The sequence below is a fragment of the Opisthorchis viverrini genome (genome assembly GCF_000715545.1).
Source record: "Opisthorchis viverrini unplaced genomic scaffold opera_v5_89, whole genome shotgun sequence".
Lineage (NCBI taxonomy): Eukaryota > Metazoa > Platyhelminthes > Trematoda > Opisthorchiida > Opisthorchiidae > Opisthorchis > Opisthorchis viverrini.
The window spans coordinates 1,023,142-1,039,940 of NW_008751744.1; the positions used below are offsets into that span (position 1 = coordinate 1,023,142).

At 43.1% G+C, this 16,799-nt stretch overlaps 1 protein-coding gene across 1 annotated transcript in view; it reads left to right on the plus strand.

The window, feature by feature from the left end:
- Positions 1–2,706: 2,706 nt before the first annotated feature.
- Positions 2,707–16,799, plus strand: part of T265_04969 (hypothetical protein) — a gene marked incomplete at both ends in the record, with an annotated part of 68,445 nt that continues 54,352 nt past the window's right edge. The window contains 2 exons of the mRNA XM_009169846.1: positions 2,707–2,904; positions 16,607–16,754. Coding sequence (XP_009168110.1) covers positions 16,608–16,754 — 147 coding nt within the window. The remainder of the gene's footprint in view (positions 2,905–16,606; positions 16,755–16,799) is intronic.

Consider the following 16,799-nt stretch of genomic DNA (forward strand, 5'->3'; position numbering starts at 1 on the left):
GCCGTATGAAATTGTTGGAACAAACCAGCTGAGGTCGAGCTATGTAAACTAACTTATAGTCCGCGGTTCAAATGCCCAGATGCTCCCAGGCTGCCGACACCTGTGCTGGAGAATGCACATGCCCTTTCTACCGGGCTACGTGGCTCCCCTGCATACGCCTGTTCTCTGTATTTCGAGATCAGTCCGTTCGAGCAGTAAGAACTATTCATTATTGATTTTTTTCTTAGCGGGCCTCCCAATCCACCAACGTTGGCTGTCGGATTACAACCTACCGGGAAAAAGATGCACCCCTTACAAATGTTCCAAACCACCGCCGACAGCTTTCGACGGCCTTCGTTAACAACTGAACCGAGTGATGGATAAGCTTCAAAGGCTGGAACCCAGAAGGGCCACAGTCATCTTCAAGCGATTGACTGTTCAGGGACAAATCCTGCTGCGTGAAGACTCAAACTATGCAACTGACGACCTGCCGTTGGTGGTCGAGGATACTGCATCTCTACCAGGATGGCGGTCTAGGAACGCTGAGTTGAGCTTTTGGGTGCTCTGTGACTGACTGGTGACCACTGCGACCGCTGGCGTGCAACGGATCGCGTATTATATTACGACGACTCTTGTGATGGTGAAACTTGCCCGGTATGTGGCGGTGCTCTTCAGGCTTGTCCCAAAAGTGAGGCCACATGAAAATAAATTACTTTTGGTTTCTAGCTCCGGGCCCATCCAGAAAACTCAGTGCGCTCGCTACCCGATCCACAAAGAGGGCATCTCATGATGTTGACCTGGATCGGAGCACAGAGTCCCAGCACAGTGTGTCCCAGAAGCCTGTGTGTCCGTGTTTTCGGGTCCAGAGGGGAACTACTCGACAGCCGTTAGTAAATGTCTGCCAACTACGACTAACGCTGCACAGCGCCAGCCAGATGAAAGAGACGAAGGTGATTTCATGTGACCCATCAGCTCCGGACGGTCGGCACGTTAGTGAGACCCCATGCATTTCATATAAGACTCGTATTTCTTGAGAGGTGCAGGAAACAGACATGCGAAATAACAGCTGACGATGGTGTTGTGTGAGCAGGCATCTAAGACAACATAGTCGCTGTAGTGCACTTTGGGGTAGGTTAGTTCGTCGGCCGCCCGCCTTGTAATGACATTTCGATAACCTAAATTATATCTTCCTCTCAGTTCAGGACGCCCATGGCCAAATCAACACTCCTCATGAAGAGGAAAATGCGCCTCCCAGAAGTACATATGTACTCTCCAAAAGGAGCAATATATCGCAACGTTTCATGACGTCCATTTTGAGCCTTTGCTCCGGTGCAGAGGGATGGGTGCGCTCCGACATCGTGTACCCTTAGACGCGTTTTGGTCGTGTGGGTCAGTTAGTTTCGTTCAGCTGTCCGGTATGATCGACGTATGTTCCGTGTTCCTAATCGATAAACCTCGAGGTCTTCCTAGAATAATTCGCAACCTATAATAGAAAACTCTGCTTTCTGCCAGCAAACGTGCACGACAATTAGCAAATAATTAACATGGTCTGGGGAATTTTAACCGGTAACCGCGATCATCGAATAAAATTTGTTTGCACGGATGCACCTACGCATATTTTGCATCTCCAAAGGCTATTTAGATTCTAGAATGCTCAGGGGATATTTTCCGGTAGAAAACTACATGAAAGTTTCGTTTGTCGTAGGTGAGTCAACGTTTTCCGAAAATTCGCGATTTTTTATCATCAGGCATGTAGCGGGGGCCGTCAAGAAGTCAGCGGTATTCGACGTTCGGGAGAACGTAGCGACGGCACACGTCGGTTCTGAAATGTGTAGATATAGAGGTTGGTATTACGGAGTCCACACGTTTCACAAAGCACACATTCCCACAGGTCGGGTGACACAAGAAGGAACACCGGAGCGTGGCAACAACATACGTGTATTAAACCGAAACCGAGACCGGAAGTCGGGAGTAAAACATCAGGTCAAGTTTAATCGTGGGGAGGTGTACAAGCGGGCCCCTCTTTCCTGCCCGGGGCTCGTGGTGGCTCGTCCGTGGTACCTGCAATAGGGGAGGGGAAAGAGGGAGGGGCACATAAGGTCATATGGTAGACGGGCAAGCAGATACAGTCAAGTTTCAACTGTGTTATAGGCGACGCATTCACAGCCGGTGGTGTTTATTGACCTTGAGCATTCGCTCACTTGAACAAATTGCCATAGTAAGTGATTTTCAATAAAACAGGAACATATACGTGATAAATAGACATGAAGTGGAAAGCGTGAAAATGCCGTGGATTTCAAGAAGTCAATCCCGCTTCGCGAATAGTGAGAGGCATTTCTTTACGTTTTCCCCTGGGTTCAAAAACGTATGGTGAAACTTGGAATAGCTTCTTAACTTGCACGTTAGTGAACAGTGGGGAGGCCATTAAAGGGCCTCTTTGAGTGTGATTGGTTCTAAAGCGTGCACCTATATGTTTTACATGTATCTAAGTTTTATTTAGGCTTTGTGTAAGTTTTATCTTTGTCGTGCACAGCAACCATCACTTTCGGCTTCCTAAAACAGTCGCCTATCCTCAGACTAGTTTTTGCTACTTGTTGGTTCTGAAATTCCAATTTAGCCCAATAACTCAATTGAATTAGATGAGAAAGAAATATTGGCAAAAACTGAATTCCATGTTGTTTTACCTTACTAAATTGAAGGGATTTTGTAAATAGCACCAATTTAAAGCTGCCCATGAAATGAAATTGGGATTCCACGATCGAGTTCCAGGTCACATACCAATCCATACTGAACAACAACGTCTGCGTTTTCGCCGCTTCACAGCTCCGATTTAGAAAAGGTTATTGGGATTATATCCCTTGAATTCAGTGCCACCCTCATTACAGATCCCGGAGTGGTTGGATTTTCTGGCGCACGGCAATCCAGGTAAGTTATACAACTGCTTTAAAATTTCGTGCGTCATTCCATATCTCCATATACAGAGGTAATTGGACTTAGTGACCCTCATAGACAGGTGCTCAAAGAGTACTTTGGGGAGATTTGCCATTTTTCATTGTTGGCATAAAGTAATGAACGGAAGTGCATGATTCCAGCATCTGCATTACTATACAATCACATCTTTATAGGCACACTCCATACAGATAATCCGCTGGAAAATTTCTTCCCATCAACGGCGGTGAATATCAGTTCTTGTTCCCCCGTTTCATTTCAGTGACCTCTCCACATACACCACCTCTGAATATAAAATGGAGACCTATTTTTCGTTGTAGAGAGCTCAATAATGGTTCAAAATTGATCACAGACGGACTACTTGTCATTCGCTGAGAAGTGTCATGTGTTTTCACCACGCCATTTTACACTTCGCTCATAAACCTTATTTACACACAAACTCCTAACCATTACTGGGGATGGCAATTCCGCAGTCGACAGTCAGCACCATTTATTAAACGCCGTTTAGTACTCTAACGAGGCTAACGATTCCAACAAACTCTTCGTTCTGTCACTTTAAGCCCCCGGGCCATTTGAATTAGCCCCAATCAGGAGCGTAATTTTAATGTGCAACAGACCTCACGTTGAATATACCGTTCACGCCTCAAAGCCATGGTTTACTCGTGAAGAAAGACTGCCGCAACAAACTCTACATGGAGCTGTCAGTCAGATACTTGCGTGCCTATTTTCCAAGTTGTGCAAGACCCTAACCAAGTGTGCCACTAAATTCTGACACTTGCCAGCCCAATCAACCCAGGCTGACACGATACAAAATTTGTCCTTTGGCTACCGTCAAAAATTTCACCCTGTCAGTTTTTGGGGGTCAGGATCTTCCTACCTCTGAATACCGCATCTTTTCACATCCCGGCAGTCTTGAAAACACGGCTGAATTAGTTACTTCAGTTCTGAAACTGGCGTAGTATTTGAGACCACACCCTACAATAGTCAGACAGCAAAAAGATACAGATGAAACGCTATACCATGTCGGTAAATCGCTGCAGCTGCTCAAGAGTCCAAGTCATACACTCGGTACTTTGAACAAGGGTATGATTAAACTACTTGTCGCTATATTGTCAGCAAGGTGTCAAGTCTGTAATTCCCACGTGAAGTTTGCTGTTTGCACACAAGTTCTAGAATCCACTCAGAGACGCGTCTAACTCTGCCTGGGCCCATGGCGCTCCCGTGCACAGAGCGTCTTTTCCCTTTTGAGCTGCGGTTCATGGCATTTACCAGGTTAAGAAAGAGCAGCCTGAAGGGACATAGTAGCCTATCGCAAAACTGAAAGATGGGATGCGTAAATAATCAACCATAATTTGTGCAAACGTTCTGTGAAAATGCAGGTCAACATTGTTAGACCAGGAGCTGTAACACCTGTTTTCCTATGAAAAGTAAGCCAGATAGAAGGACTATTTTAGGCATGAAAGAACTACAACCCCGTTGTAACTCTAAAATGGCTGTCTAAAATTTGCTATAGGCAGTAATGACAAAGATTGGAGTGGGTGTCAGTGGGAGGAAGGGTGTAGTTTAACGTTGTAAGACCCATGTCAAAGAAAGAAAGTGCTAGCGTAAAAAAGGGGTAGAATCACCCAAAATCGATTTTAATTATGCCCCAGAAGCAACTCGGACACCTTGAATTGAAAGCCATCTTACTCACTCACTATGTGAAATGAAAAGAAATGCTAGAGACGCACGCTGTTATTTTTATGGGATACTTTTAGTCGCGCCGTTGTACGTCACCGGTTAACATAAGCGTACATATTAGAAATAGCGAGTAAGAACATGAAGCTATGGTATATTTAGATGAAAATTGAGTTAATAACAGGTCTTCTAAGAAAAGTTGACATTTTTATGTGAAACAGATCATGCAATGCCTTTCCTTACCAGAGGATTTTAGACCGACCTCCATTAGTGTATTTATTCTTTTGGACGCTACAAGTGTGTGGTACCTTTTTCTTAAGCTCTGAATGCATACAAACCGATTGAGGTTTTCAGCGAACAGACTGCGGGGTTTTCTGTAGTTGACACTAGTGACACGCGATTAAATGTGTAGTGAATAATCCAAATGAGAACAGATATACTTTGGGTCAATTTCTCGTGATGAAGTGAGGCAGATGTATTTAAAGAAAGCGGAATACTCGGCTACTTGCTGCCGTTTAGTTCAAAGAATCCTTATTTATGTCTTTTCAGACAAGGGATTACCGAGCTGCAAAGCCGCCCAGTGACTTGTGAACAAGCCTTCCTTAAAACTGTTTCTCTAGCACTTGGAAAAGACGCCTGTGTGTTTTTAGATGCTTTAGGAGACGTGCGTGTATAAAGTTATAAACATGAGATCTATGGTCTGTTTCATCTCTTGGATATGAAGCACTGCCGCAGGAAAGCTGAAATAGTGAAGAGTAACTCATTGGTGACTAAGATACTTTTAACGTCAAATTTTTCTGCGGAGACAAGTTTCTATTTTAGCAAACTAAACATAAACATGCAAATATTTAGCAAAATATTTCATTGGGATACGCTCACTGGTAAATTACTGGAAAGCGGGTATTTTACAGTTTCTCTCGGACGCTCATCTGTGACATAAAAGTTCACAGTACTACAATCAGTTCCACTTTTTGCCAGGCGCTGTTATGGAATGTCTATCGCGGCCCTACTTAGTACTCCTTTCCTCTCAGCAAGATTCTTTGAATTTTCAAATGGTTACTATCAGGAAGGTCAGCTTCCTGAAAGCAACCAGTGAATGCCCGAAATCTACCGGGACTCTCAGCTTCGCTAGATGTTGACCAGACAGCTAAGACCCCCTCAACATGCAGCGCGTCACAGCCTTGTACCAAACCCAGACAGTGCGAGTCAGCGTTGATCAAGGTCAGACAGCGCCCTCGTAGTATGCAGCACGTCACAGCTTCGTACCAAAGCCAGACCGTGTGCGTCAGCATTGGACCAAATTCAGACAGTGTCCTTGCAATAAATAGCTTGAGACCGTTGTATTCTCTCTCTAGTACGCAGTCACACTCTCGCATTAGCTTTTTCGGAATATAGTGTTTTTGCTCCCTTCGTGAGCCTCTCTCTCTAGTACGCAGTCACACTCTCGCATTAGCTTTTTCGGAATATAGCAGTTGTGCTCCCTTCTGTGAGCCTCTTTTCTCGGCAACCAGGCGTTGGAGCGGGTCAGCAGCAGATACCACAGATTGACGAATCAGCAGATATAACAGTTATTGACTAACTTGGTCCCATACGTGAGACTCGTCCATACTTCTCTTGAAAACATCATTACCTTAGGAGAGATTGGTTTGTTTACCTGAGCTTCTTAAAAGCGAATTCAGCAAAAGATCAAATGCGCAGGGAGGTCTTTTAACAAAATCAAACAGCTCTGAAATCAGCAACCGAATTGCACTTTCCATTAGTCTATTTCGCCTGCAAACAATTGTCTTTACACTATTTTCAGTATTTTAACCCATTAACGTACCCATAAAAACGGTTTATTACTCACCCTGAGACGTTGTGTACTCTATCGGGCCATTCGCTGTATATTGCATTACATAGCGCCCAAGTTTTCTTGATACTCTACCGTTTTGCCTGATGTCTGGTTTTTATCATCGCCACTAATTCATGTTTTTCGACCTTTAACGAAGTATCCTTTTTAAGATACACCTTGTTAAGATACACCATAAACAGATGTCGTCTGATAGGTACAAAGAGCCTTAATGGCCCTCCGTGGTAGCATATGCTGTAAGACGCCAACATACTTGAATTCATTTTTACAGCAGACAAGATAACAAGAGCTTTATATGCATATTAGGATGAACTTTTGGCGTAATAATCAAAGCTTTGGATGCAACTAGTACCACACATATGCGTATAGTAATAAAATACAACACACCATTCATGGTTGTGTAGAAGCAATGATTAGCTACTGCTCCGGGACAAAAGAGTTTTCTTGAAGAGATGTCACTGGCATGTGAAAGACGGTAACCTTTAATGCAGGAGGACAAATAGACCCATCATGCCGCGGGCGACTTTCGCATAAAAAGGGATAAGGTTGTGTCATTAGAAAGGTCCCATTTGGGATCACAATCCAGGCACGAGAAATCAGCAAGTGAACAGTACAACTTTTTATTATTCGCGCAGCACAGGCTGTGCAGGTGGAGTCCTGCCTGGGTTACAGTTGACTGACGTCAGTCTAACGCACAGCGTATCTTGACCAGAAACTCAAATTTGGTGCTTCCGGCGTCAAGCATTTCCGTTTTTTTCGCGCCAGAAAATCTAGAAAACTAGACACGGCACCCTAAAAGCATCAAAAGCGAGCTGTCCAAAATTAAACCATCCTCCAGTTGTAGCTTCTCGGTGATCGATTAAACAGATTCCTGGGATCGGTAAATGACATCTGTAAAAAGACAGCAACTGATCAATTTTGAATTTTTCCTCTAAATGAGCTCATATATTCTCGGGATGAAGAATCAAGACTTTGTGGGGTAAAACTTGGTTTCCTTCCCAAGATTTTGTCGCGCCTGACGAATTTGCACATAAACCTTGAAAAAAACGGTCTAGCACAACAAAACTGCTCTTCCAAATAACGTAAGACCTGAGCATAAGCCTCAACCAGCTTTAAAATGATTTAAGACTAACCTAGCAACATTTTTTCAACCCGTCTGCAAATTAAGGAGGTATTTGTTTGATAAAATATGCACATTTAAATCTGGCCGACTGGTTATTCGTTTGACAGAATCAAACCTTTTCCCCTAATGCGCCCCATGAAGTGGGGCGTCTTAGGATAAGTTACTTGACCCTCAGCTTTTTTGTTGGTATGACACTGATATAAACGTTCAAAAGGAGGAATTTTACCAACTAGTGTAAATTGACAAAAAATACACTTCACCAGCAAAATTCTTTGTAAAAACTTGATACACTATGCTGCTGAAAATTTCAAGCAGTTTGTTGTACACAGAAAACGATTTAGCGTTTTGGGACATGGACCACAACTCGGTTACACTGAACTTTAAAAAGTTATAGAAAACATCACACAACCCGAGTAATATGCGTTTGAAGACTGTTAATCAGTTATAGCATGTCTCCGGTTTGCTATGGCATTCATAATGACAATGGAGTACGACTTGCCAGAGATGTATTTGAATTCACACACTCGGCGGTCACGTACACAATTCCCGGAGAAAACACGGACAAATATGCCAAACATACTAGCTTACTTTGACACCCTGCAAAGTTCAAAAAAATTTGAAGAAATAACCTAGATACTCAAATGTCCCAGATAATTCCATTTATTGCACACATTTTGTGTCCCGCTTTTCCGGAAGAAGTTATACAATCACTTTCGTCTCCGCCTTTTACACCAACAAGTCGTCAGTTGTTAGATTCTTACTTTTGTATTTTTCGTTAACAGGTGTTAGGGTAGCGTTCAACTGGTCACAATTACCCCAAATTTGGCCGAAATCAGAGAAGAAACGACATTTTGATTGCTCTGGGACCACTAGGCTTTTTCGTAAAATCCGAAGAACAACCCATGCTTGTGCATATTAGTAGAAAATGACCATATAGTCGTTCTTATCCTCTGATACAGAAGATTTGTTCTTACTTGCAGCCCCAATCACAAATTAAACAGAGCAATTATCTTTATTCAAAAGCTTGGTTTCAAAGTGTCTTAACTTAGTTAACACTATCAGGATGATGACACACAGATATGACTTGATGTGGCTACCACTACTGTGAGCTACATATAAAATTGTTGTAGTCATTATACTCATTTTTAGGTACTGAGTCTACAAAGGTTATCACATTTTGGATACAAGTGTACAGGGCCTTTCAATCTGATCCACACGGCGAATAATGAGAAAGTGGACAATTGCGTAAGGACATTCAAAACGACCACTTTCACAGGTTGTTTTGTGCTTGATTTCATAGTTAAAATTGGATTCCCGTTGAGTATGCAGTCTTTGAAACGGTTTTATCACAAAACGTTTATCTTTACTAAGTTGTGACTGCTATTGTACATTCATTTGACTAAAGTGGGATGCGTACCTGCGTTGCTCACAGAAATCGCCACGCTAGGTTTGTTGTTGGGTATAAGCGTTCCCGACACAGTCTCTCTCTTCTAGGTTTGGGGTTGGAACAATTGTAGTAGCTTAATGCGACGGTTCATGGCCAGCTACCGCCGCCTTACAACTAAGCATTTTGGCCAAAGGCTTTGTTTAATAAGACTAATCATCCTTTTGTTGGGGTCTTGGTGTCTTAGTAGTATTCCAACCCGCTTAGCACCATGAGTAGCACAATCAAAAACAACCTCGTGTTACATCGGTAATCACGTAGGGTCATTAGGTGGGTCGCCGTACTTGGCACAAACAGCAGGATAAGCAAGCGAATACAGACTGCTGATGGCGCTTATCCTGCTCTCGTTCTTCCCTTTCACTTTGACCAGTTGTCATCACCATCTATGTGGGTCCATTCATAAGAACTCGTATTTCACTCAGATGCAACATACACCACAACAGTTGCCAACGGTGTGAGACCATTTTTCAAATCCTTACGCCCAGTTTATTTGGTGGTAGTTGTCTTGTGCAGTCTGAGGTAACATACCTCTCTTACATGTATGGTGTACTCGCTTTCCGTTGGTGCATGCCGGTAACCTGAACTGAGGATTGAAGACCCAAGCGTGGTTATTAAATCTTCCAGTCGATTTTCCAATGTTGGCCGAGAACCAGAGGTTACCGTAACTGGTTCTACAAGGATTGCTATTCTTCCGAGCAGCTGAGTTGAAAAATGAGTGCCTGGATGGTTGCTTGTTAGTGACGATCTCTGTTTGGTTGTTTTGTCGACGCCCGTTAGAGATTTTGTCTGCTCAACATCTAACAGACTGTTGTTATGGTGCCCTCAAAGGCAGTTTTTACTAATACCTTATTGAGAAAATTTTGGATCCCATATATTGTTGCACAGCTGTAATCACAAATACGAATGCACCTGTACTTGGATCTGGCTTCTCGTTAAGTGGATGTTGATTTGTTCGTGAGGCTCGGTAACTGACTTGCAAACGTTTCGTCGCCATACGAGGAGACAGCATCCGCGCACCTTGGTGTGTACGTAGATCTGTCGATGCTGAGGCTGAAAAGGGTGGCCTTTTTAAACTGCAATTGTGACGCATGCCTGCTATGGTTGTGTGCTAACCACAGGCTGTTGCCACGTTGTACGAAACCCAGGAACAATCAAAGTCCACTAACCACATGGTTCTGCATCACATGCGAGCCGATTCCCATCACAGATAGACTTTATCGCCATCAGCTCTGAGTGGTGTGGGTCAGTTAATGATCGTCCTTTGTCCAATTGCATCTCTGTGGATTAAATTCATGTGCTTGTTTTTTGTTCCTTTGAATTGTGCTTTTCAGGGGGCGCGCAATATGCGCACAACTTGCCAAGCCTCTGACAAGCTCTCAGACCTTAATGTGGAACGAACCAAAGAAAACCACATGCTGAGGTCCTTGTTGAGCAGTGAGCCTTCTGGTATGGACACTTACTCGAAATTATCGTCAGAAACTGTGAAAGCGCCTGCTGTTTTGCATGTGAATCGGTGAAGCTGACAACAACTGACGATTGTGTCTCGAGAACTCTGTATATTGGCCCTGAATTCGGACAGAGAGTGAAACAGAGTGAAGCACAACTTGTTGAAGTTTCAGACGTCAGAGAAAGAATTCCAGCACGGCTTGAGAGTTTTGGTATATCCAGAAAGATGAGGAGATTGCTGATGTAAGAAATCCTAGGCATACTCGAAGACCATCCTAGATTATACCCTCAGCAGATATAAAAGGCCTCCATTTAACAGAGCCCTTGTGAATAAAGCAACTCGCTTATTCCTAAAAATCGCCTAATGGATGTTTCCAACGACAGACAACCAACGGTTGCGCAGCCGAGTTCCAGACCCACGATACATCCCTGGACAGTAAACTTAGAACCCTATATGACTTCAGAGATACACGGGTGACTGCTCAATTAATCGTTACTGAGACGCTGATTTTTGGGAACTCCCACATTCACTCTTTAAAGATGAGGCCAAACTCCTCATTTTTGGCTTAGTTAACTTTTTATCTTTATACTGCCCATTTTCAAAAAGGCTGCTAGCAGTGGGTGTCAACCACAGGAAGAATAGCCTAACACCCGTTTTAACCGAGTGCTCACGATATCATTCGGGATTGGGACATCAACTTCGAAACAGCATACATAGCGTCAACAAAAATACAGCAAAATCGTTTCTTACTGATCAACTGGCCACTCCCATTCTCCTTCAGGTGCTTTTTCTGGTGATTGGAGGAACTGTGAATGACGTTTCTGAAATACGTCCAAAACTCCAAGTTTACGCACCTAACGGAGTTTTGTACTCTGAAGCAAGTGAAGCAGAACAAAAAGGCCTCCCTGTTTCACTTCGTGGTCGTAAATCAACGTTCACAATATGCCACTGGTTCTCGCTGAGTTTTGCAGTTGATCTAAAAGCGCTTTGTTAGTGTGCTGTTGAACGGATCGGAAACTACATATCTTTACCATGAACCAAGCAAGAAGGACATTGGAAAGGGCACACATTTCCTACGGCTTATGATATCAGTCGAACCAAGCAAGAAGGACATTGGAAAGGGCGCACATTTCCTACGGCCGATGATATCAGTCCTTTGTAGTACAACACGCTTAGTTTGACTACAGGAAGCGGCGTTTGACCTTGTAGGGGGACCAAATGGACGGTTTACTGTGGTATGAATTTTGTTTGAAAAATCCCTCACCTTCTATAGACACTCCGCAGGTACGTGAACTGTGCGCTAAAACCAACCGCAAATTGTTCACGTGGTTCTTTTTGCTAAGGATTCCTGCTACTGTATGTCCACATGGACGCATGTTTATTGTAGTTAGAAGCTAGGACATTCCACAAGTTCAAACACTTTGTTTCATTACCTTAACATGTTCAAGCCCAACAGCTTTATTCTGGATAAATTTCAAGCCAGTTTAAATAAAAGCCCGCCTGGTTTTCTAAAATGGCTTCCACTTCCCATGGTCGTTCGAAATTTTTGACCAACGACAGAAGCGTTGATGCCAGGGCGTTGACAAGACGTTAACACTACTTATTTGGTGTGGTTCAGCCAGGCGCAATAGTGATTACAGGAACATGCACACGCCCTATTGGTTCATCGTAAAGGGGCTAAAAACCAGAATTGTATTTTGTGCATTCAGACGTATACGCTTCATGATCACCAAGGGTGACGCCCGCACCTAAACGTAACAGAATGGGAAAAGAAACTTACGCGCTAGCGTTATTTTCTAAAACTTTCCAGTTTGGTGGGAACAAAAAGTGATCTCAACCAAATGATGGGACCACCTATATTTCCGCCTTCAAAGTTATCGTTGCTCGATTGAAATCGATTGGCTGAAAGTGGAATAAAACCTCAAGCCTGTCTGCAGTATGTATGCGTAATGAAAAATGAACTGACAAACATCCAGATAAGAGTGTTGAGGCATGCGGTATTCTCATTATTGGGAGCAGGGATTCGGAATTAGGCAAAATAGGAGAGACTATCCAAGGTTTCTTAAGAATAGCTAGTTGAAAGTGGGGATCGTGGAATACACACCCAGTTAGCCACATGGAACAGCGAGCGTTGTAGACAAATGGATTATCTGGCATCCCAACAAATGCTCCGTGAGTGTATAAAGTCCAAACTGAAGATTTACACAATGACTCAGAAGGTCGCTTGTGTGTACATACAGCATACCACTGTCATGAATCTTGTACAACAGCTGACGATGAGAATACTCCCCATGGCCACATTACTGGCGTTGCTTCAAACAGAGTATGGAATATCCATCTTCATCCTCAGACAAACCCAGGCCCACTGGTTGTTCTGGATAGAATATACTAATTGGCCACTTCTGTTACTTACTGCTTCTGTGCCAGTCTATTAATGCATTGATGACAGCTTCAGTTATGCCACAGCCCCCTGACTAGGCACCATACAAGCACGTGACCAACACGACATTTGTGCCAGCGGCGCTAACTTTAACCATAGAAGTCGTTTGAATGTCTGCCAATATTTATTCTGCAGATACCATGCCACGTGGGAAACATTTGATGCCAGGAACGGGGCGAATTTTGGTACCTTAGCCCTTGAGGAAAGTGATAAGAATAGATTTTACCGCATACAAACGCACATTGATGTGTCTTGGCCTGCAAACCCAAAGCAAGCGTTTCATGTGGTCCCAAAGGGGTGCTTCAATTCAGCATTCTCACCCAAACCGTTAAAGAGTGTTGTCATTCCACGGTAAAAAAGAGAAAGGTTACGTAATTTTTGTGTGGCAACTTTTTCGTTTTTCCTCTTGTTTTGGGCGTGTTTGAAACTCAAAAGTTGGCATTTACAGTAACTCGATAAGACATACACTTACACAGAAAGAAACACCACTTGCCTTGTGAAATCACAAAGGTGTTCACCATGTGTAAAATCCTTTCATAAAGGACCAGACATCAAGGAGGGTCTGGAATGTGTTTTATTCCTCAAGAAAATATAGGAATACGCATATATACTCATTTTAGAACAGACTGCAAAAGTTGTTGACTTTACACCTCCCTCGGGAGGTACTTGATTGATGTATGAGGCTAACGAATCTGGTTCCTTATCAGCGGTTGGAACTAAAAGGGAACTCAGGTGGAAAGCGACCGAGTTCTTCGATCCATGCTATTTTATCTAACCGTTTCGTTTCATAGGAGCGTTAGGATGTACTTACTCAAAGATCGCCAATCTACTTAGAGGGGTTGTCAATATAAAAGGGTGTCATATAGTGACTCTGCTCTATTTGTCACAGGAGCAACGAGTTCCGTTGTGCCTACAGTTAACAAATTTTCATAAGTTGTAACTTAGAATAAGTTCTGGCCTACAGCCTGTATTCTTGTGGCAAACACCTTTATTGACTGTAAGTTAGAAAAGGCTCTACTGCTGGTTTGTCACGTGAACTAACACCTGCTTTTAACGATCCATTGTTGTGTAACTTTCTAAATGCCTTCTGAACAACACGAAAGATAGATGAAGTAAATAAAAGTCGTTAAAATGCATTTTTGAATTTGTGACTGTGAGACTAAACTCAACGGGAGTGGGTCACAGAAACCGTGGTCTCATTGGAGCTGCACGTGAATACGGCATCATCTGAGGGGAAAAAGCCTCCCTCTGTTCCCTGAACTTACGCTTTCATGGTGGGAGTAAAAGCGGAAGTGAAGCAACCCATGCGTAATGATTCTTCCAGAACGACTGTAGATTCATTTCTATCTACTGTTTCGTCACATTACCTTGATTGATATTAGGTTAACTCACTTAAGACGAGTGGTAGCACTCTAAATGAGTATTCAAAACGTATTTTTAATGGTCGACTTTTGGGAGTTTCTCTTTTGAAGCCCCGCTCTTTCTTTTGACCATGTTTGCTTGCTCTCGTTCTTGGAACTGAGTTTATCATCCACGATTGAGATCGCCACATAACTTTATCAGGATTACCAACATTGCATACGTTCGAATTTTGAGTAGCACATTGCTTAATGGCCTCAACGATTACGAAGGCACTCGGCTCTCTGGTCCAGTAAATAGGACTGCATTCATATCAAACCAGCAGCGTAGTAGTTCTCTAATTTATAACGTCTGTGTAGGCAAAGTTTTTGAATCGTTCCCCTCTGACCCAGAAATTTGATGTGATTGACTACGATTGATTACAGGGCATGCGTCACCAGGCATACGATATGTACGTAAATATCGGGTCGATCACAGAGAACGACAAAGTAGATTTTGTTTGTTCGAATAAATATGACAGTATTTGTGTGTGTGTGTGTGTGTGTGTGTGTGCACAAATAACCTCGGACTCCGTTTGTCATATTTTCCTGCGAAATATTTTGCTCTACATTCCAAACACGCTTCAGTCACGTGCCTTTGGTATAAATGAATTTGGCAATTCTTGCAGGACTGGATGTTGATTTCGCTGAATTTCGACTACATAACCCTTACTTGTGGGCTTTTTTTTGCAGGCAATACAGTTGTTCCTTTATCGCCAGTCACCTGTCTTTGTGGCTAGTTCTAATTTATTTGTGTTTCTGGGGATCTGACAGATACGGTTCTGATCTGTTTCGGGGGTCCACTTTTGGTTGATCGAAGCTCCAATTCTATCAGCTCGAGTTCCACTGAAAGTGGGAAGACTTCAGCTTGCTCTCACACTTTTGACGAAATGGGGCGGTGGACATTATAGTTAGGAGGGTCAGCACGAACGATTGCTAAACTGAGTGTTGCTGAGTGTCACCATGATACGGAATCCTGTCCTGCCAAGCCATATTAAATCGTCTGATTTTTCAGACGAAACCAAAACGCTTATTGCTTACGCTTTATCAGAAATGTTCACTGACGGGGGTTGTGCTTACTGAGAAATGGACAAAGAAAGGGTGTTATATCCATTTTGTAACGGTTAAGAATTATTCCATCTCAATGACTCCAGAAAGTGATGACTTCGGTGGTGCTTAGTTCTGACCAGATGGAGCATAAGAAGCGTATTATCCGCTTTTCGCGTGTGTGTGTGTGTGTGTGTGCGCACAAATAACCTCGGACTCCGTTTGTCATATTTTCCTGCGAAATATTTTGCTCTACATTCCAAACACGCTTCAGTCACGTGCCTTTGGTATAAATGAATTTGGCAATTCTTGCAGGACTGGATGTTGATTTCGCTGAATTTCGACTACATAACCCTTACTTGTGGGCTTTTTTTTGCAGGCAATACAGTTGTTCCTTTATCGCCAGTCACCTGTCTTTGTGGCTAGTTCTAATTTATTTGTGTTTCTGGGGATCTGACAGATACGGTTCTGATCTGTTTCGGGGGTCCACTTTTGGTTGATCGAAGCTCCAATTCTATCAGCTCGAGTTCCACTGAAAGTGGGAAGACTTCAGCTTGCTCTCACACTTTTGACGAAATGGGGCGGTGGACATTATAGTTAGGAGGGTCAGCACGAACGATTGCTAAACTGAGTGTTGCTGAGTGTCACCATGATACGGAATCCTGTCCTGCCAAGCCATATTAAATCGTCTGATTTTTCAGACGAAACCAAAACGCTTATTGCTTACGCTTTATCAGAAATGTTCACTGACGGGGGTTGTGCTTACTGAGAAATGGACAAAGAAAGGGTGTTATATCCATTTTGTAACGGTTAAGAATTATTCCATCTCAATGACTCCAGAAAGTGGTTGTGTTCGACACGTCTCATGGTGAATCAAACAGGTTTGTTGATCATTTGCTGAGCCTATGCAAGTTGGACAGCTACTTAGATAAGCCAGGTGACAGTTTAAAAGTGGTCCACAAAGGCCAGTCTGTTCCCTACCGAAAGCACGCTCCTTTATTCCGTTCCACATTCCAGCATTTACTATAATATTTTTTTCGATAAAAATTCAAATGACAAAGAGGGTTTTACCGTACTGTTCACTATCCCCTCAGTCTTTTGCAGTCTAACGGATGAATCACAACTAACTCAGTGAATCGCTCTGGAGACCGTGAACTCCATGTCGCCCCAAGACTTTCCACCGGTTCGATCCAGTTGAAACCGTACCGCCTGCAACCTTGCCTTAATCTAATCGTTTTTGTCAACTGTCAAAAGCATGGGCCTACTCTCTGAAGATCCGGATCCCCAACTGACTTACCAATATTCCGTTGATAGTTTCTTATCCCCAACCTCCTCCGACTCCTTGATGGGACAAGTTAGCAAAACGCTCATTGAAATCATTATTCCGGATCATGAGTGGAAGGTAAGCCTGTACAGATATTCTAAACAAAAAAGATGATTAAATATT